This window comes from Leopardus geoffroyi, chromosome B1 (genome assembly GCF_018350155.1).
Source record: "Leopardus geoffroyi isolate Oge1 chromosome B1, O.geoffroyi_Oge1_pat1.0, whole genome shotgun sequence".
Taxonomy (NCBI): Eukaryota; Metazoa; Chordata; class Mammalia; order Carnivora; family Felidae; genus Leopardus; species Leopardus geoffroyi.
In genome coordinates, this window is record NC_059327.1 from 79419621 (window position 1) to 79442338 (window position 22718).

General features: G+C 37.8%; 1 protein-coding gene across 3 annotated transcripts in view; it reads left to right on the plus strand.

The window, feature by feature from the left end:
• The first annotated feature begins 426 nt into the window (after nucleotides 1-426).
• The window catches only part of PRMT9 (protein arginine methyltransferase 9), a 38733-nt gene continuing 16441 nt past the window's right edge, over nucleotides 427-22718 (plus strand). The window contains exons 1-8 of one of the 3 annotated variants that reach the window (XM_045466195.1): nucleotides 427-853; nucleotides 3158-3306; nucleotides 7636-7872; nucleotides 8747-8914; nucleotides 11299-11401; nucleotides 14106-14212; nucleotides 18242-18434; nucleotides 20544-20727. In XM_045466195.1, coding sequence (XP_045322151.1) covers nucleotides 665-853; nucleotides 3158-3306; nucleotides 7636-7872; nucleotides 8747-8914; nucleotides 11299-11401; nucleotides 14106-14212; nucleotides 18242-18434; nucleotides 20544-20727 — 1330 coding nt within the window. In that variant the 5' untranslated portion in view covers nucleotides 427-664. Of the gene's footprint in view, nucleotides 854-1652; nucleotides 1775-3157; nucleotides 3307-7635; nucleotides 7873-8746; nucleotides 8915-11298; nucleotides 11402-14105; nucleotides 14213-18241; nucleotides 18435-20543; nucleotides 20728-22718 lie in introns of those variants that run through there. The other 2 variants (XM_045466205.1, XM_045466213.1) reach the window with 2 other exon arrangements.

Here is a 22718-nt window from a genome sequence, read left to right on the forward strand (position 1 = left end):
CTTTGGGCTCTTTTCAGTCTCGCCATTTTGAGATCTGAGGCATCCCGATCCAAAGATCTTAAACATCACCACAAACGCCTGACCTCCTCACAGCCACCCATGTCCCTCACGGTCGGGTGCAGCTTCGCGCTGACTGCATCTGCGCGCGCGCACACACACACACACACACACACACACACACACACACACACACCACATACACACACACTTCTGACGGCCAGGAAGAAGGGACAGAAAACGCCGGTTTCGGCGCAAGGGGAAGCGAGGCGAGGGAGAGGAAGGCAAGAACCTCAAAACCGTTAAAAGCGCTGCCCTCCGCGCAGGCGCCCTGTCCACCTCGCACCTCCCTTTCCACGGGGAGGGGGGCGGACCGCGGCGTGCACACGTCAAGCGCACTGACGCTCGCTGGGCGTGTGCCGTGGGCTGGTGTCTGCAGTTTGCCGGGTTGACTCGCAGACCCCGCCTGGCAGGGAGGAGGCGGGGCTTTTGCCTGGCTAAGGTGGGCGCGCACACCCCGGGCCCAGGCATAACTTTACGTTACCGGTTTTCGCGCTCTGTTTAAGTCATTTGGAAGTGTAGCCAACGGGACCGTTTTCTCGTTCCGTTTAGTAAAACATCTTCACTTTGGTTATACAAGCTTAGGTTTCAGGGCGGTGACTCTGTCATGCCCAACTCTCGGCCCAGGCCCCGCCGGGGTGCCCGGAGTGGCGCCGGGGCAGTCGGGCGCGACCGGCTGGTGTCGCGGTCCTTGCAGAGCGCAGAGCACTGCCTGAGCGCCCAGGACTTTGGCACCGCCTATGCCCACTACCTCCTCGTACTCAGCCTGGCGCCGGAGCTGAAAGACGACGTGAAGGTGAGGATGTCCCTTCTTTCACTTGCTGGCAGATCCTGTGTTTTTCCATTGGGAGGGGTGGCTAAGGTTAATGGCTGGTGGTTGCTGTTAATATTTACTATTCATCCTTGACATGTCTTTTGTTCACACCCACAGCCAGCCCATCAAAAAAATCCTCTCGGCTCCATATTTGAAATGTATCCAAAATCTTAACCATTTCTCACCACCTTCTTCTTTACTACCCCTGTTCAAGCCTCAGTCATCTGTCGGCTGTTGGTGTAGGCTCATAACTAGGCTTCCTCCGGCAACCTGTCTCAACACAGCCTGGGTGAGCATTTCATAACAAGTCAGACGATGCCACTTATCTGTTTCAAAACTTCCACCTTACTCAGAATCTAAAGGCCATATTGCAAATGAGGCCGAGGGTGATCTCCTCCTCCTATATCTAATTCTAGCATGTCCCTGCCTCAGCACCTTTGCACTTGTATGCAGAAGGAATGTCGTGGGTATCTGTAATTGAATAAAGTTGGGAATAAGCTACTATAAAGTAGTCATTTGATGATGCATTATTTAAGCTTCAGTTACTGGATTGTGATCGTTCTATATGTAATAGATAAGTTTTTCCAAGTTATTTTAGAGTCTAAATTTATAAAAATTATTTAACTAAATTTTGTATTCCGTTTTCAGCCTCAAGCTACTTTGCTTTTTTTCACCTAGCGTTTCTCAACCTCAGCGCTGTTGACTTTTTGGATGGAATGCTTCTTTGTTGTGGAGGGCTGTCCTGCGCCATTGTAGAATGTTTACCCGCATTGTTGATATCTATCCACTAGATGTCAGTAACCTCTAGATGGTTGTAGTTAACATAAACTTAGTGTAAATTTCAGGAGCAGCTGGTCCTAAGGAGGAGAAAGTGCTATGTTAAGATACAGTTTGTTCTTATAGGTAGGCAGCAGTAGAATAATGATTGATCAACCCAAGTGCTGTTTCTTTAATTCTTTGTTCCTAAGGTTCCTCCTTTCTAAAATAGTGACAGTATCTTTTTAAATAGATATTCAATGTGTATTAAAAGTATATCTAAAGCCTGTATTTGAATGCCTCGTGTTCAGTAGGGTTCAGAAACTAGTTCTGTTTCCTGTAGAACAAAGTCCATATTCCTTCATGTGGGCGTTTGCGAAAGAGCCATTTCTTTAGTCTTATTTCCTACTACTCACTCTACTCCCTATGCCCACACTTCAGTCACACCAAGTTATAAATTCTCTTATCCATTTCATATCATCCGTACTTTTTTCTCCTGATACTTTAGGTCTTCCTCCATATCCTTTGCTCTTTAGTAAACTCCATCAAGATTCAGTTATAAGTCTCAACTCTTCTGTATAAATCTCTGAAGATGATGTGAACTGTGTTCATGATAAACCTGGAATGACTAAAGCCTTCCCTTTTTTCCACTGTGTTGTAGTATGGAGAATGGCTGGAGAGAAGTGAGATTGGAGCTAGGGTGACAGGGAATGCTGTTACTGTAGTCCAGAAAGTATTATAAGGGCCAGACTGTTGTAACAGTGGGTTGGAGAGGAGGTGACATAGTTAAAGATGTTGAGACAGAATTGACTGGGTTTGAAACTAATTGTATTGGAAGTTAAGGTAGCATTATAAGATGACTTAGTCATTTGAGGTTTGGTAGTACCTTAACCTTATATCCTGTGTGAGAGAAATATAATAGGTTCAGTTTAGAGTATTTTGAATTTTTAAAGAACTGTATGTTAAATTTCTTTCTACAGGGCTTCTGTGAGGATAGGAATAGGATTTATGTTCATTGCTGTATATTAGCCCCAGTTCTTTGCATACTGATTGCTCAGGAAATATTTGAGTTGTGCTGAATTTGAGGTGGCTGAGGGTGCAGTCCCTTGTTGAGATGACTAATAGGAAGTCGTGTCTGTGTGTCTGAGATTCAGAAGAGAGGGTCTTGATTGGAGATGTGGATGTAGAACAGGTGATAGAGATGGATGAACAAAGAGAAGAAGGCAAAAACAACTTCTAAAACATAGAAGCCCACAAAAGAGAGGTAGGTGGAGTATCTGATACGATAGCTAAGAATGGAGAGAGTTTAAAGTGCTCAGATTGTCTAATTCTGCATGTTATTGCCACATAAGTGGTAAAATTCATTCATGCGTGTGTTTATTTAGCAAACTGTCTACTAAAGCTAAACAAAATTTGAAGTGATCAGTCAATAGTAATTATGTTCTGTTCTCTGTGGAATTATCAACCAGTGTTGTATATTCTTCCATCATTTATATTATTGACTAAATTACTGTTTTCTCTTTTACACAGGAAACTTTTCAGTATACACTGTTCAGATGGGCTGAAGAGCTTGATGCTCTCAATCGAACACAAGACTTACTTGGTTGTTATGAGCAGGCTTTGGAACTGTTTCCTGATGATGAAGTGATTTGCAATAGTATGGGGGAACACCTCTTCAGGTTTGTAGTGATTTCAGTGTTATTAAGAATTATTCTGTATCAGTCTTGATCAGAGATAAATCACACAGTAATTTGAAAGGGAAAGTTTAATATAAAGAATTATTAACTGTGACAGGGGATCAGAGTAATGAAGGATTGGCTGGTAAAAAATAAAGAGAACTCAGAAGAATATAAGAATCACAAATATAACATGTAATAACAGAGCATTTTTTTATTACACTAACTTTTGTTTCATATAAGAAAACAATTGTGAATGTACCCATAAGAAATGACACAGATAAGGAAAAGTAATAAACATTATACAGAAAAAAGTCAAGATGCTCAGGAACATATGATTATCGAAAGTGATCCAGATTGAATATTCTGATGTATTCTCAGTCGATGAAAGTGTTTTTATTCCAGCGTATAAAGGCAATTGATCTGCAATCAAAATTTCTCTTATTTTAAATATAATTTATTGTCAAGTTAGCTAACATACAGTGTATACAGTGTGCTCTTGGTTTCGGGATTAGATTCCCATGATTCATCGCTTACATACAACACCCAGTGCTCATCCCAACAGGTGCCCTCCTTCCCCCCACCCCCGCCCCATCAATCCTCAGTTTGTTCTCTGTATTTAAGAGTCTCTTAGGGTTTTTCTCCCTCTTTGTTTGAAACTGTTTTTTCCCCTTTCCTTCCCCCATGGTCTTCTGTTAAATTTCTCAAATTCCACATATGACTGAAAACATGTGATATCTGTCTTTCTCTGTCCGACTTACTAACAGAACAGTTTTAACATTAAATCATATACTACACAGCCACTGCCCCTAGGGCTAGGATATAATATTCAAGGAAGAGTTCCCTCCACCTGGCTAAGATTCAGACCTTGTTGGAGAGGACACAGCCATGGGTTGCAGGGTGGCAGTGAAGTCACTCTGATGCCTTGCCAAGGAACTTGTAATTCTGTTTTCTGGATCTTGCTGAAAACTTGCCATTGGAATTTCTGTCTATTCTTCATAGAAACTGTGTAATTAGGAAAACTGATGAAAACCCAAAATTTTTGTATTGGATTTGTTTTAATAAATCTGGTGTCACTTCTTTGTAGAAAGTAAAAGACTTCTTATTTAGGAAATGCCATGATAATGTCCTACTGTATATAGTAAGATAATTTTACATGTTCCAGCAGTTTCCTCTAGTATTACTGCTTTGTTCATCTTGTCATGTTAAGTTTTAGTCAATGAAAAGTTATACATAAGAAATGCCTGTATCAAAGTGTGTTAGTCTCAGAGAGGTAGCTGCTATATGGTTTAATAGTCTTAATCAACATGGCCTGGGAAGTGAAATGAGTACTCCTTTAAGAGATAAATATTTGATAGTTTCTAATTGTAGAGTATGATAATAACCGGGAAAATAAGGCAGATTGTCAACTGACACTTGTTTGTTCACACTAACAGCTAACCTGATCCTGTTACATAGACTCCCATCTGTATTAATTAGCAACTACTTTTCCTTTAATTTTTTTTTAACGTTTATTCATTTTTGAAGGACAGAGACAAAGCATGAGCAGGGAAGGGGCAGAGAGAGGGAGACACAGAATCTGAAGCAGGTTCCAGGCTCTGAGCGGTCAGCACAGAGCCTGACACAGGGCTCAAACTCATGAACTGTGAGATCATGACCTGAGCCGAAGTCGGACACTCAGTCAGTCACCCAGGTGCCCCAACTACTTTTCCTTTAAATGAAATTTAGTTTAAAAGATTTTTTTAAGTTTATTATTTTTTTAAAATTTATTTTGAGACAGAGAGTCAGGAGGGGGATGGACAGAGACAGAGGGAGAGAGAGAATCCCAAGCAGGCTCTGTGCTGTCAGCACAGGGCTTGAGGTGGGGCTTGAACTCATAAACTGTGAGATCATGACCTGAGCTGAAACCAAGAGTCACTTGCTTAACCGACTGAACCACCCAGGTGCCCCATTAATTTCAAGGTTTTTTTAGTTCTTCAGTCCATGAAAGAGGAGTTACTTTATGGGATTCAATTTATTTCCAGGTAATGCACATGTTATTATCATAACATCCTAGAACTTATCTTTAAGGATAAACTCAATTTAACAGAAAATTGGAGCTCTATACACTTTTGACAGATTTTAACTTGGTGACCTGTTGTTGCAGGATATTAGTCTGAGCAGTTACCAATTCGTGAGACAAAAAAAAAAAAAAACAAAAAAACAAAAAACCAACCATGCTTGTTTGCTTTTGGGAGATATGCCAAATTTCTAATTTAGACATTGAGATTTCATCAGTTGTGATAGTGTGAACGCGGCTTTTGCTATATAGTTTATCTTTGTTCTCTACAACAGTAGCTCTTAGCTTTTGTCCTACTTTCCTCATCAAAGAGTGGATCACTCACTTCCCACTGAAAGAATCACTGCTCCGGGAGAAAAAGATTTCCAGAGTAAATGATAGCTTCCTTTCCTTTATTCCTTTTGTTTATTAAATGAAATTTGTGTCTGGAATGTCTCAACTTTACAACCTTATGTTAGTCCAGTAGCATCAGATTTAAACAAAACATTTAAGTTCCTAATTGGGAAGGTAATTTTTTTTTCTAGTTAAAAGAAAAGAGGTGGTTTCATAGTTTGTTGATACTGACACATTGTTGAGTCTATCAGTATGAGATATATTTTGAGTGTACCATACATTTTTCAGATTATCGTTACAGTTTAAGAAAACAATGATATATTAAGAATCAAACTTCAGGGAAGCATAAACCCCAAGAAATTATTAGGGGCAGGTGTGGCATTGATTCAATAGATTGTCGATATTTAAAAATTTAAAATATCCATTGCTAGTTTTGTCTCTCACCAAGCAGTGATTACATACAATGTATTTTGTATTGTACTATGTGCAATGTCAGTTGCAGATTAAGATAGCTCTGTCTAGCAGATACTAATCTTAAACATTTTTATTTTAACCTAAAACATGAATGCGTATCATTTGACATAGGGCCATTGCCCATGCAGTTTCCTGTTTGAAATTCCAGAATGTCTTTTTTTATGTAAATCATACATAGAATTAATAATCTGATTTGGTTTCTTTAAAATTGACAGAATGCCTAAAGGTTCTTCTGAAGAAGTATGAGTGTAAAAGGGTTTTACTAGCTCAGTTCTTTTCAGCACCACTTGTGCTGGTCCACAAATTATCAGTTAGTGACGGATAAGTATAGAAATTGAGAGGAAGTGTTTAGAAATGTATATAGCAGTTTGACATTGCTGTAATCCCAAGCATGTGATCATGAAACTCACTTGTTGAAAATAATGTGGACCAGTTTGGGTGAAATCTGATGTGTGAGTTGCATACTGATTACATGCAGTGCAACTGTATTGGTCTACAAATGTTAGATATTTAGAAAAGGGGAGATGAGTTCTTCACCACAGAATGTTTAAGAAGCACTTTTCTGGATAGTTTGGAAGTTTTCTCCCTTTTTATTGATGATTTGCTTACATAAACTTCAGTAGCAGTTTTTTGGGTGATTTGCCTCTGACGTTTTACAAAGCATTTATTTAGCTAAGTGTCCTCAGAAACAGTGGCTCTCTTTTTGCAGTCATAATTTATTTAGTTTCTGTAATATTTAATTGAAATATGTAATTATGTAATTATAATAACAAATACAACTGGTATAAACTGGTCTGACAGCAAATACAACCGACTCTTTTATTTTAAATTGTTCTTTAATGTTTATTTGCTTTTGAGAGAGAGAGAGAGAGAGAGAGCGCAAGGGAGCGAGGAGGGATAGAGAGAGAGGGAGACACAGAATCTGAAGCAACCCCCAGGCTCGGAGCCGTCAGCACAGAGCCCAACGTGGGGCTAGAACTGACGGAGTGCAAGATCATGACCTGAGCCGAAGTCAGACACTTAACTTACTGAGCCACCCAGGTACCCCACAAACACAACTGACTCTTGATAATTCATTCAGTTGCTGAGAGAAAAGGTATGCAGGCACACCAGCGAGGAGCCTACTAGCTATAGGCATTGATATGTTTTACACAGGGAATGGTTTTTAGAAAGCAATCGTGTTTTAGTGGGTTGGTTAAATTTGAAGAGGACTATGAGAGCTTCTACTATACTTTAGTTACAATAGTAATTTATAGTCTGTCTCCTAGAATGCATAAATACAATAAGGGTTCAGAGAGGAAAGAAGTGATCAAGGATTGCAGTCCTTACAAAAGGAGATGGTGCTTGGATTGAGTAGGATTTGGGGTACTGGAGAGGGATTCTTAGGCCAGATGAGTGCCATGGATAAAGGCACAGTAATTGCTATCATAATAATTGAATATTTTCTCTGTCATTTTTTACTATAGAATGGGCTTTAGAGATGAAGCAGCTGGGTATTTTCATAAAGCAGTGAAACTAAACCCAGATTTCAATGATGCAAAGGAGAATTTTTATCGTGTTGCAAACTGGTTGGTGGAACGCTGGCACTTTATCATGCTTAATGACACCAAACGGAATACAATTTATAATGCAGCAATCCAGGATGCAGTTTGTTTGGGGTCCAAGAGTGTTTTGGACATTGGAGCAGGAACTGGAATACTAAGGTTTGTCGTAACTGTGCTTTAATTATATACACATATACACCAAGGTAAATTAAAGCTTTTGCCAAATATGGAAAATTTAACAGTGGAATTGAAACAGAGTTTACTTTATTTCTAATAATCTTATGATTATTCATGCAACTACTATTATTGTATTTTTTACTGTAACTTTAATATATCAAGAACTGGACATAACTACTAAGGAGAATTTGAGGTTATGATTGAAATTTTGAATGCCTTTTTAGAGTACTTTTTGCATTAATATTTTGGTTGAATCTAGTTCTCTAAGTTAAAACCTATCGATATTTTTCATGCCAGTTGTATCTTCTTAAAAACATAAATGTCATGATTTATTGTATAGTTTGTTTCTATTTTGTTTTTTTAAAGATTTTATTTTTAAGTAATCTCTCCACCCAAGGTGGAACTCAAACTTACAACCCCGAGATCGAGGGTCACATGCTCCATTGACTGAGCCAGTCAGGTGCCCCTGTATGATTTGTTTCTTAATAAGAATATTGGTTCATTTTGTTTTTTTAATGTTTATTTATTTTTGAGAGACAGAGAGACAGAGTGTAAGCAAGGGAGGGCCAGAGAGAGAGGGAGACACAGAATCCAAAGCAGCTCTAGGCTCTGAGTGTCAACACAGAGCCTGATGTGGGGCTCTAACCCATAGACTGTGAGATCATGACCTGAGTCAAAGTCAGATGTTCAATCAACTGAGCCACCCAGGCACCCCTGGGTCATTTTTTAATGTGGAATGAATAATGGTTGTATTACAGAATAAAAGAAAAACCCCATGTTTAACATTATAATTCCATTAAATTTGAAAAACCATAGTGGATTATTTTTTCTTGATGGGGCACCTTTTTCCTTGCAGCATGTTTGCTAAAAAAGCTGGAGCACACTCAGTATATGCTTGTGAGTTATCCAAGACCATGTATGAACTTGCCTGTGATGTAGTAGCAGCGAACAAGATGGAAGCAGGAATCAAACTCTTACATATGAAGTCACTTGACATAGAGATTCCAAAACACATTCCTGAAAGGTACTATATAATATATATATAATTTTAGTTTTTATAATCCACTATTTTATTTTAAAAAATTAAGATATTCACATTTATAGCTTCTAGCCCAAATAAAAATGCTAAAACCCTTATATTGTAAAGATAGCGATATAAGATCATTTAGCATAAGATAAATTTTCATAATGTCATATTCTTGATAAAAAATATTTAAAGATCTTGAAAAAATTTTGCGCCAAGCGATTTAACAGATAAACTTGACCTTTAGCAAGTTACCTTACTTTTGTTAATTTCAATATTCTGTTTGTGAAAATGGATAATACTTCCTGTATGGTCAATAACTATTTAAAAGTTATAGTTAAAAATAATACATGAGTAGATCAAGCTTGATGGACTTCTCACATTTTGTGTTATCCTTGGCTAAAATGAAAGCTTTGGAAGTGTCAGCTGTCCATGTATTTTGGCCTGGGTTCTTCAGATGCTTTGAATATTGTCTCATAAGTCTTGGCTTTTTAGTATGTCATCTTGCTTTGATCTATATCACAAGGCTGATGGCATTTTAGAGCTAGAATGGATTTATACATCATCTGGTCCAACACTATTTTAGAGACAGAGCTTTCTTTATGTAGCACTTGCTTTACTACCTCTCTTGGGTGGTCTGTCTTCTTGTCTTAAGTTCAGCTTATATTGAAAGATGACTTTTTTATCATCTGTTGTCATTTGGACTATGATTTTTAAAAGTCTTCTTCGATATGTATAATAGTATTTTTGTATACATAATTCACTTTTTAATGGGCTCTACATTTGTTTGCATGAAAGAAGTCTTACTAGATTGTTGTGGCAGAAATCAACAGTCTCCTGAATTATCTTAGTCTGCTTGTTGCCCTAACAAGATACCAGAGACTAGGTGGCTTAAACAACAGACTTTTATTTTCTCACAGTTCTGGAGGCTAGAAGTCCGTGATCAAGGGTGCTGGCAAATTTGATTTCTGGTGAGAGCTCCCTTCCTAGCTTGCAGACAGCTGTATTCCTTTCCTTTCCTTCTGTGCATGTGAAGAGACAGAGAGAGTGCCTGTGTCTCTTCCGCTTTTATAAGAAAACCAGCCCTGTCACATTAGGGCCCCACCCTTATGACCTCATTTAACCTTAATTACCTCCTAAAGACCCTATCCTTAAATGTAGTCACATTGGGGGTTAGGGCTTCAGCTTATGAATTTTGGTGGTCCACAATTCAATCCATGGTATGAATAAGTTACTTTAATTTAATCTTCATTTCTCTCACAGATAGTGTGGTAGAAGGACCTACAGCTTTGAATTAGGAGATATGGATTCTAATACTGACTCTGTTATAATTTATTTTGGCCCTGAGCAAATCTAGAGACATCAAGATGTTGGACTAGATGATTGGGATACCTTCAACATTCTATATGTTTGCAGCCTTTAAATATTGAAAATTTTGTGGACTTGTATAATACTGGCTTTAGGCCCTGTAGAGGATACCAAAGTTATTTCAGTCCTCAAGGTGCCCACAATCAAAAGAGGAAGATAAGGAATATTCATGAAGTTTTTCTTTATCTTCTAGCTATATAAATAAATGATACTGGGAATAAGTGCTAAAGAAGTTCAGAGAAGGGAGAAATTATTTTGGTATGTCTTTGAGTGAAATTTTCTAGGAAGAAAGAACAGTCAAAAGATCAGAGCTCTGTGGCTCTTTTGTGATAACTCGCAGGTAGTAGGTGAAGCAAAAGAAGCAACAAGAGACCTATGAATATATAAGAGGTAAATATGGGTAATGAAGGAAGAGAAGGATTTTGAGAGGGAGGCCTTCTCATATACATTACATATTTGTAGATTAAGGAAAATGAGACCTGAGAAAGAATCATATTGATAAGTAAGGGAATTATTTATGACAATATTTTTATGGAGTGTTGACATCAAGGAGGGGACTGGCTATGAAGCACTCTTTTTTTTTAAATTTTTTTTTTTCGATGTTTATTTATTTTTGGGACAGAGAGAGACAGAGCATGAACGGGGGAGGGGCAGAGAGAGAGGGAGACACAGAATCGGAAACAGGCTCCAGGCTCTGAGCCATCAGCCCAGAGCCCGACGCGGGGCTCTTAAGGATTTAGGGAATGAAAGAAGAGCCTGAGGAGGTAGCAGGGTCAAGAGAAGGTTGTGCGTCTCTCCACCCCCAGAAGGTGTCAGTGGAGAACAGGAGCCTGAGGAACAGTGGAGTCAAGTTCCTTAAGATTTGTGGGTAGAAAATAAAAAATGAAATGTATTAGAAAATTTTATATATGGACTGTTTCTATAATATACTCTTCCTTTCTTCTCTCAGCTTTGAAATCTTTACATAAATAGCATGATATTTTACTTACATATATCTTTAAAAAATCATTCTATAGAGTGTCCCTAGTTGTAACAGAAACTGTCGATGCAGGTTTATTTGGAGAAGGAATTGTGGAGAGTTTAATTCATGCATGGGAGCATTTACTTTTGCAGCCAAAGGTAAGCAGCATGAAAACACTTAAATTTGATTAAGAATTCATTATTTCAATAGGTATTTATCGAACCCCTCGTGTATTTGCAAAGCAGTATGAAATACAGTAAAACCTTGGTTTGTGAGCATAATTCATTCCAGAAACATACTTGCAATCCAAAGCACTTATATATCAAAGTGAATTTCCCCATAAGAAATAGTGGAAACTCAGATGAGTTGTCCCACAACACAAAAATATTCATACAAAAATGATTACGTTACTGTAGCATAATACAAAATAATAAAGAAAATACAAAATATAAAGAAAAATAACCTGCACTTACCTTCAAAAACCTTCATGGCTGGTGTGGGGGAGACGAGAGAGGAGCGTTATTGTGTAGGGTGCCTTTCATTGTCAGTAATGGTATCACTGCTATCTGTTGGCTCAGTGGAATCTTTTTCTGCATGGGAGCCATTGTATACATGGGAGCCATTGTGTACATGGGAGCATTGTATATGCTCATATAGATGTTGACTACAGTATCAATAAACTCTTGTCGTATACTGTATTTAATGTAACTGGCAATAAGGCAACAGAGGAAAGGGTCTATATCTGTAGGCATCTTGACCTAGAATGAAGGAAAGCATTCCTAAGCTTACTCTTGTGTGGAAAAGCAAAGGACTATCCATAGGTGCTTTATAAAGTGACAAAAAATACACTAGTGCCAGTTGTGGACACCTTCCAACGTTCTGAAAAATTACTGATTTCTGCCAAATACTGCAGCCTGAGACGGAGCACCTGAGTATGGGAGACGATCACCCATAATCCCGCAGAGAGAGAGAGAGAGAGAGCAAGAAGAACCTTTGGCTTAGTTGTGATCATGTGATGTTCGGTGTCATGTACTACTTGTATTACAAGACATTGCTCATTTATCAGGTTAAAATTTATTAAAAATGTTTGCTCATCTTGTGGAACATTCACAGAACAACTTATATGCAATCCAAGGTTTTACTATACATCCTGTCAAGGTGTATTCTTTGTAGGTGGAAAGAAATCCATGCAAAAACCACATTTAATCATATAACGTACGCTTGTGTACCCAAATGGGGTATTCAGGCAAAAACACTCCAGGAAGGAATTCATGGTAATTAAGCTTACATTGTGGACTGGCATTGTGGAATTCTTGAGTAGGGTTGAGAAAGGGAAGTGCTTTCAGTCTCACAGCCCTCACTGATTAGAGTTTGGCAAATTATCAAAAGGGATATTGGTAACTGGCTTTGTATATGTTTTACGTACCAATTGATTGGACAGGACCAACTCTTAAAATTGCCAACTTATGTTTTGCATGAAATCCTCTAATGTGGCCCACAAATTGTCGATTTGATTTTTGTAATAGGTAATGTGAATGAAAGGCTTTTAACAAGAATTTACTATTTACAGAAAATGATTTGAATTTAAAATACCTAATTAAAGTTTAAAAAGAAGAAAGGTTGTTTTTCAACTAGGTAATAATGATTTAAAAACAAATTAGTGATTTTGGCTTCTCTGTTAGTCATACCCAGCAGTTTGTTGCTGTATACAGACTTCCTAGCTACCCTCCTTTTCCTATTTGTACTGATGAAAAAAATTTGTGTATACACACACATACATATAGCAATGAAAGTAAAATAAGCTTAAAAAAAATAAAGTTAGTGTTATCATGGGATCCCATTCATTGTTTTTGATTTTTTTAAATACTGTGTTTTTATTCAAATATAATTAACATACATACAGTGTTATATTAGTTTCAGGTGTACAATATAATGATTCAGCAATTCTATACATTATTCAGCACTCATCATAATAAGTGTAGTCTTAATCTCCTTCACCTGTTTCACCCATCCCCCCCCCCCCCATTTATCCTCTGGCAACCACCAGTTTATTTTTTGTATTTAAGAGTGTTTTTTTGTCTCTTTTTTTGTTCTTTTGTTTTTTAAATTCCACATATGAGTGAAATCATACGGTATTTCTCTGACTTATTTCACTTAGCATTATATCCTCTAGACCCATCCATGTTGTTGCTAATGGCAAGATTTCATTCTCTTTTATGGCTAATATTCCAATGTATGTGTACATATATATACACACATACATTATATATAAACACACACTGTATGTGTATATACATACATAAACTTCTTTATTTAGGTGTGATTGACATATAACATTACATTAATTTCAGGTGTAGAATTAATGATTCAAAACTTGTATATATTATGAAATGATCACCATGAGTCTAGTTAACAAAAGAAACTTTTAATTACATTCTTTAAAAAGATTTCATTTTTAAGCAATCTTCTGCACCCAACATGGGGCTTGAACTCACAACTCTTGAGATCAAGATTCACATGCTGTACTGACTGAGCTAGCCAGGTGCCCCACAAAAGAAACTTACTTTTTTTTAGAGAGAGAGTGCATAAGTGGGGGAGAGGGGCAGAGGGAGAGAGAGAGAGTCTTAAGAGAATCCCAGGACCCTGGGATCATGACCTGAGTCGAAATCAGGAGTTGGATGCTCAACCAACTGAATCATCCAGGCACCCCAAAAGAAGCTTTTTAAAGAAAAAGTTCCTTAACTTGTTTATCCTTACCCATTGCTTTTAAGGTTTTTTAAAAATTAATTTTCTTTCTCATAATTATGCACACATATTTTTGCATACATATAACTGAATATAATTTTTATTGTTAATTTTTAGACCAGAGGTGAAAATGGTAATTGTGAAAAGTATGGGAAAGTTATACCAGCAAGTGCTGTTCTATATGGGATGGCAGTAGAATGTGCAGAAATAAGAAGACATCATAGGTAAGTGATTATTTAAGTAGTAAATATTAGAAAACAGTAATTTTAAGGAGTAGACTGTACTTGAAAGGTTATTTAGGGAATATTTATTTGGATGAGAATTTGTAGTTTTGTGACCTTTAAATTCATGATGTTTATTCCAGTCTTAATTCCCTTTTTGCCTTTTTCTTTTATTTATTTAAATTTTTTTTAAAGTATTATTTTTTTAATTTGAGAGAGAGTGTGTGAATGTGGGAAGGGCAGAGGGAGAGAGAGAAAGAGAGAATTCCAAGTAGGCTCCACTCTCAGGATGGAGCACGAGTCGAGTTGGGGTTAACGCAGGGCTTGGTCCCATGACCCTGGGATTATGATCTGAGCTGAAATCAAGAGTCAGGCACTCAACCCACTGAGCCACCAGCTCCCCTTTCTTTCTTTTATTTTTTTTATTTTATTTATTTATTTTTTCAACGTTTATTTATTTTTGGGACAGAGAGAGACAGAGCATGAACGGGGGAGGGGCAGAGAGAGAGGGAGACACAGAATCGGAAACAGGCTCCAGGCTCTGAGCCATCAGCCCAGAGCCTGACACGGGGCTCGAACTCCCGGACCGCGAGATCGTGACCTGGCTGAAGTCGGACGCTTAACCGACTGCGCCACCCAGGCGCCCCCCCTTTCTTTCTTTTAAAGAATTAAAACCAGATTTAGATTTTTTAGTGGAAAATTAATTTTGATACAACTTAGTATCCTTTTTTTTTTAAATTTGTTTATATTTAGAGAGAGGCAGAGAGAGAGAAAGCATGCAAGTGTGTGAACAGGGGAGGGGCGGAGAAAGAGAGGGAGAGAGAGAATCCCAAGCTGAGCCACCCATGCACCCCAAATTTAGTATCTTTTTGATGTGTGATAGATTCATATAGAAAAATGTTAAGTTCAGACTGATTTCAGATGAAAGTGAAATAAAAATTTCCAGTGTGAAAATAATTTATTTTAATTTATTTCTCCTATTTCCCTCTTCTTAATAACTTTATTGATATTATAATGTTTTGTGGTTATGTAGAATGAAATTTTAGGAAGTTTCTGCTCTGGAAATTCTAAGATTTACTTATCAAATATGACACAAGTGAAAATGTGATATTAAATATTTTTAGTCATAGAAGCCTCTTGGTTATTTTTTTCTTAAGCATTAAAAAATATTTTATCTTGCTAAAATACTGATCCTTATTTTATTAGGACTTTTTAAGGAGGCCCCCTTCCTATAACTTAATAGTAGTAAATGTAACATATAATTATTTTAAGAAATAGTGATGAGTAAAAGAAGAAAATAAAAATTATCCTAAACTCCTCACCATTAGATAACTACTGTTCATCTTTATTGTATATTCTTCCTTATTCTCTATGCATGTTACGGGGTGATAAGTAAAAATGTTTAGTGGTTGGTAGGGCATAGAGCATCAGCCAAACAGTGGCGTTAATTAGCAGATTGGCTGAATTAGTGTGCCTGGTTGAATGTCAGCTCTGTAAGTAAATGTGTATGTGTGTATAAATTTAATTTTGTTTCAAAAATATCAATAACTATATATGCTTTTTCTTTGTGAGCCTCTTCATGTTAATAGATATGCTACATGATTTTTTAAAACCAATTTCTTATTGGGATGCTTGGGTGGTTCAATTGGTTAAGCATCCAGCTCTTGATTTCGGCTTGGCTCATGGTCTCACGGTTTGTGAGATCAAGCCCCACATTGGGCTCTGCACTGACAATGCCAAGCCAGCTTGGGATTCTCTCTTCCCTCTCTCTCTGCCCCTCCCCCCTCCCCCCCCCCCCCCCCCCCCAGGAATAAATGAGCGTTAGATCATGACCTGAGCCAAAATCACGAGTTAGATGCTTAACTGATTGAGCCACCCAGGCACCCTGTGGTATGGTTTTTTTTTTTTAAGTTTATTTATTTATTTTGAGAGAGAGAGGAAGAGAAAGAGGGAGCGAGCGAGAGAGAGAGAGAGTGCACACACACACACACCTGAGCAGGGGGGAGCAGAGAGAGAGAGAGAGAGAGAGAGAGGGAGAGAGAATCCAATCCGGCTCTGTGCTGTAAGCTCAGAGCCTGACAGCCTGACGCAGGGCTTGGACCCATCAACCATGTGATCATGAGTTTTTTGTTTTTTTTTTTTTTAATTTTTTTTTTCAACGTTTATTTATTTTTGGGACAGAGAGAGACAGAGCATGAACGGGGGAGGGGCAGAGAGAGAGGGAGACACAGAATCGGAAACAGGCTCCAGGCTCTGAGCCATCAGCCCAGAGCCTGACGCGGGGCTCGAACCCACGGACCGTGAGATCGTGACCTGGCTGAAGTCGGACGCTTAACCGACTGCGCCACCCAGGCGCCCCTGATCATGAGTTTTGATAAATTTATATTCATGTATTTTATAAGAAATTGAAAGGAAGTTGTCATATCCTTTTTGTTTCTGTAGCACTTCTGAGTTATTAAAATCATTAATAGTTTCATTCATCTTTTGAGAGTATAATAAAATATTTTCTAGAAGTACACAATTCAACCTCAACCCTGTAAGGGCAGATAGACCAATAAATGAATACCTCTGAGATGAGAGAAGATTGGAGTTTTGTTTTTGTTTTTTTGAGAGAGAGAAAGAGCAAGAGTGAGCCTGTGCAGGCAGGGGAGGGGTAGAGGGAGAGGAGAAAGGGAGAGAAACTCAAGCAGGCCCCATGCTCAGCTCAGAGCCTGATGCAGGGCTCAATCTCACGACCTTGACCTGAGCTGAAATCAAGAGTTGGATGCTTAACCAAGTGAGCCACTGGGCTCCTCTGGAGTCTTTCTTTTTCATAAAATTGTGCTGCTAAATGCTCATGAAGTGTTCTTTTCAGTGTAAACTTTTATCGACATCAGAACATTGTTATAGCAAGTGCAGAAACCATAAATTTATGGTGTGATGAATTTTCATGAAGTTGATGCACTTGTGTAACTAATGCTCAGATCAAGGTTCAGAACCTTACCACCACCCCACAAAGTCCCTAGGTAGAAACCCGCTATCCTGACTTCTGACACCATAGCTGCTATCCTGACTTCTGACATCATAGATTATTTTGCTTGTTTTGAATTTTGTACAAGTGGGGTCATATAGAATGGTTTTTTTGTGCCTGGCCTTTTTTCAGTATCCATATCCACTGGTGTGTAGCTTGTTCATTCTCATTGATGTATGGCATGCCACTGTACAAATATACCAAGACATTTGCCCATTTTACTGTTGATGGATATTTACATTATATCCAGTTCTTTGATTATTAGAAGTAGTACAATTATAAACATTCTTGGACAGTCTTTTTGTGATTGTATACATGAATTTCTGTTGGCTGTATTCCCAGAAGTAGAAAAGCCACATACCTTCAGGTTCCTATATTAAGAATGAATCTAGAATGGGTATGTTCAGCTTGAGTAGGTACTAAGAAAAGTCTTCCAAAGTGGTCTTACTAATTTTAAACCCCTACCAATAGTGTATTAGACTTCTAGTGTAGATCCTAGTGTGTCTTCACCAACACTTGGTACTGACATTTCCCTTTTCCCCATTCTGGTGGTTGTGTAGTATGTTAACTTCATTTCCCTGGTGACTAGTGAAACTGAGCAACTTTTTGTATGCTTTTTGGCCATTTAGATATGCTCTTTTGTGAACTAAGTCTTTTGCCCGTTTTTGTTTTTCTTTTATTTGTAGAAATTTAAAAATATATTTTGGATACGAGCCCTTTGTTGAATAGGTGTATTATAAATTGCTTCTACTCAGTGTGCCTTTTTACTTTCTTAAAGCTGAGTATTTTTTGATGAACAGAGTTCTTAATTGTAATGTGGATCTATTTTTCATTTGTTTTCCTTTATAGTTAGTGATTGTGTATGTATTGTGTTTAAGAAACCTTTGCCAATAAAGTTTTTATGTCATTTTTGTTTATTTTTTCTCGACTCAATTCTAAAAACAAACAAACAAACAAAAAAAAAAAACAAAAAAACCCACCCCATCTTTCTCCCTTCCACTTCTCATTTTCCCTCTTACCAGGGTATGTACTAAGGATGTTGCTGGGATCTGTTTACCAACAAATGTGAAATTTCAGAGTCCAGCTTGTTCTTCTGTGGATACTGAAGAGACAGTGGAACCATATACAACTGAAAAGATGAGTCGAGTTCCTGGGGGATATTTGGCTTTGACAGAGTGCTTTGAAATTATGACAGTAGATTTCAACAATCTTCAGGTAAAAAAAAAAAGTTACAATTTTGAGCATTAAATTTCATTCATTGTTTAAAGTACTACATAGAACAGTCTTATTTTATGAGTTTGCATGGGATTCTGTTTACTATATGTAAGGAAAATGATTAAATGGTAACCAGTATTTTCTCCTGAAATTATTTACTTTAAATACATAGGAAGAAAATCCCTTATGTTTGTTGGGAATGTATAATGTGCCGGGTGCTTTCACATGTGTTCTTAGATTGCTTTTACAACAGTGTTGAATATAGTTATACTTATCCTTGGGCTGTACAGATGAGAGAACTTTTGTTTACATTCATTTTCCTCAGATTATGCAGGTGTGAATGCAAGAGTTATAACCTAGAGCTTTCTGACTTTTCTCAATGTTGTACTGCCGTTTTAAGTTAACAGTATTCCTTGAAATGAACAGTAATCCAGATCTCTAGATTGTATGTGTATTAGGGCGAGCACCCATATCAGTCTGCCCCAAAATGAGAGATTCCCAAGGCACGGGACTTTCATTTTTAAAACTAGAACAGTCTTGGGGCACCTGGGTGGCTCAGTTGGTTGAGGGTCCAACTTCGGTTCGGGTCATGATCTCGCAGTCCCTGGGTTCGGGCCCCACTTCGGGCTCTGTGCTGACAGCTCAGAGCCTGGAGCCTGCTTCGGATTCTGTGCCTCCTTCTCTGCCCCTCCCCTGCTCGTGCTGTGTCTCACTCTGTCTGTCTCTCAAAAATAAATAAACATTAAGAAAAATTAAAAAAAAAAACTAAAACAGTCTTGAGCAAACCAGGACAAGTTGATGGCCCTAAGTGTCTGTGTGTGTGTATCCGTGGGTGGTGGGAGGCTGTGCTACACAAAGGAAGTGCCTAAGGAAATGAAAAAAGGTCACATCGAGTCCTTCTCTGAAGGTCTTTAAGTCAGATTAGATGAAACCTGCGTGAGCACAGAACACTTTGTGAAGGTCATTTTAGCCTAAGATCTTTATAATTTAATACATTTAATATAATTTAATCCCCTATTAGTTACTAGATTTTTCTTGAGGTGGTTTGGAGCTACATTAACACTTTGACATTGATTACTGAGGCTGAGCTTCAAGATCATTTCTTTTCTGATACAACTGTACAGTAGGGATCAACATGATTATAGTTGCTAAATACCCCAAAGCTGTCCTTATTTTGAGATTTTCTTACGTTAATTTTTCTTTGCCACAGTTAAATTTCAAGTAACATCTGCTTGTTTTAACACTTTCAAGTAATACAGAAGAATAGAAGAAAAAGTATATGTCTTCCTTTTAAATTTATTTTATTATTTTTTAAGCTTTATTTATTTATTTTTGAGAGAGAGTACACACATGCATGCTGCTGGGGGAGGGACAGAGAAAGAGAATCCCAAGCAGCTCAGAGCTCCAGGCTGAGCGTCCAAAATCAGGAGTGTGACACTTAACCAACTGAGCAACCCAGGCACCCCTTCCTTTTTTTAAATCTAGGTCCTACTTTCTCAGATCACCAATTTGAAGTATATCTTTTCAGACTTGCTTTTCTGTTTTTCTACACACACACACACACACACACACTCATGTGCTCATGTTTTCAAAAACAATCCCTATTTCTTTGCCATTCACTTCCTTCGTTCAACAGTATATCCTGGATTTGTCTCTACATCAGTATTATGTATGTGCCTCATTTTATTTTTAATGTTTATTTTTGAGGGAGAGAAAAAGCGCACACACACTTGTGCACAGCGGGGGAGGGACAGAGACAGAAGGGGACAAGGATCCAAAGCGGACTCTGTGCTGGCAGCACAGAGCCCTATGCGGAGCTCTAACTTGCGAACTGTGAGATCATGACCTGAGCTAAAGTCATATGCTCAACTGACTGAGCCACCCACTTACTCTGCCTCATTGTTTTTAACAGTTCCGTGGTATTCCACTGTGGTAGATTGAAGCTTCTCATTTAGTATGCCTGAAATGGCTATCGGTGTGTCAAGATACTGATTCCCCCAGTGATGCTGGGCAGATCTGAGAACTTACAGAAATGGAAAGAGATGTAATAGTAGGGCATGCATATATTGCATATATAAACTGCTTTCATTCCTTTTACGTTTTTGTCAGGAATTAAAAAGTCTTGCAACTAAGAAATCTGGTAAAATTGGTATTCCTGTGATTAAAGAAGGCATACTAGATGCTATTGTGGTTTGGTTTGTACTCCAGCTTGATGATGAACACAGTTTATCCACAAGTCCTAGTGAGGAAACATGTTGGGAACAGGCTGTCTACCCCGTACATGACCTTGCAGGTATATCTTGTCTAATTTTTGTTTGTTTGTTTGTGTTTGTTTAGTCTTGTTGCTTTAATCTTCTAAGCATTTCAATCAGTGTGAGAAAATTTACTTTGAATATGAAGTTTCCAGTTGAGGGAGATTGGTTAAGTTTTTCAGAACTTTCTTTTTTAAAAAGTAGTTTTAAATAGTTAATACATATAGTTAAGAAAGAGAATAAAACATAATTGCATACCATTCAAAAATGTCTACCGTTAAATCATTTCTTCAGCTCTAATTACTCTGGTTATCAGCAGATAATAGAATGCTAGTCCACTTTTTATAGAACATGGTAGAAAAGTACTAGTGCGGGAGTGCTTCCTGCTTGTAGGATCTGATGGCATTTGTGGAGCCACGAGTCATAGAAATGCACACACACACATATAAACAACATTTTACAGTTTTAGAGGGCTCATAAATTCATGGACTTCCTTAGAAAAGTTCTATGTTAAAGATATTTTTCTGTAGAAATTTTTTTGCCAGCAATTTGATGGGTTTTAGTGTAGTTCACGTAAGTTGTATTACATAGAAAAATTATACCTGTTTTAAACTGGGAGGTAATAAGTTTCTATTTCTGTTTAGTCTCCTAGTCAAGGATTTAATTTGGCAAGACCATTAAGTCATGGGATGAGTATAGTGTTGTGGCTAGTATGGTGTTTTTGGAGTCAGTCAGGTAGATTTGGGACTCAAGTCTTAGCACTGCTACTGACTCTCTGGCTAGCCTTAGCCTTGCTGGTTATGTCTCAGAGCTGTTATTATGTGATGTATAAAAATGGGATGCTGCTGCCTACTTGGTAGGATTGTTGTAGGGATTATCAGTGATAATGGATGTAAAATGCCTATCATAGCAACTGGCACTCAGTAAGAGGCATTTTTTCTTTATTTGTTTTATTTTTAAAACTATAATTCCAGTATAATTAACATATCGTGTTACATTAGTTTCAGATCATCAATGTGATAATTCAGCAATTCTCTATTCAAGCTCATCATAAATATACTCTTTTTTTAATGCTTATTTATTTTGAGAGAGATTATGTATGCATGTGCATGCATGTGAGTAGGGGAGGGGAGGAGAGAGAGGGAGAGGGAATCCCAAGCAGGCTCCACGATGTTAGTGCAGAGCCTGATGGAGGGCATGATCTTAGAAACCATGAGTTCATGACCTGAGCCAAGATCAAGAGTCAGATGCTCAATGCACCGAGCCATCCAGGCACCCCATCATAAATATATTCTTAATTCTCACCTCCTATTTCACCCATCCATCCACCTCCCTCCCCTCTGGTAACCATAAGTTTGTTCACTGTAGTTAAGAGTCTGTTTTTTGGTTTGTCTCTTTTTTTTTCTTTGTTTGTTTATTTTGTTTTTTAAATTCCACGTATGAATGAAATCGTGTGGTATTTGTCTGTCTCTGACTGACCTATTTCATTAAGCATTATACTCTGTAGATCCATCCATATTGTTGCAAATGGCAAGATTTCATTCCTTTTTATGGCCAAGTAATATTCTATTGTATATATATATCACATCTTTTTTTTCTAAGTTTTTATTTAAGTTCCAGTTAACATACAATGTAATTATAGTTTCAAATGTATGCTATAATGATTCAACACCTCTATACATCACCTGGTGCTCATCATACCAAGTGTATTCCTTAATCCCCATCACCTATTTAACCCATCCCCCAGCCCACCTCTCTTCTATACCACATTTCTTTATCCATTTATCTATCAGTGTTCTCTTGGGCTGCTTCCATACCTTGACTATTGTAAATAATGCTGCTATAAACATAAGGGTGTGTGTATCCCTTTGAATTAGTGTTTTCGTGTTCTTTGAATAAATACCCAGCAGGGGTAATTACATTTTTAATTTATTGAGGAACCTCCATGCTCTTTTCCACACTATTCCCACCCACAGTGCACATCTTTGCCAACACTTGTTTCTTGTGTTTTTGATTTTAGCCATTCTGACAG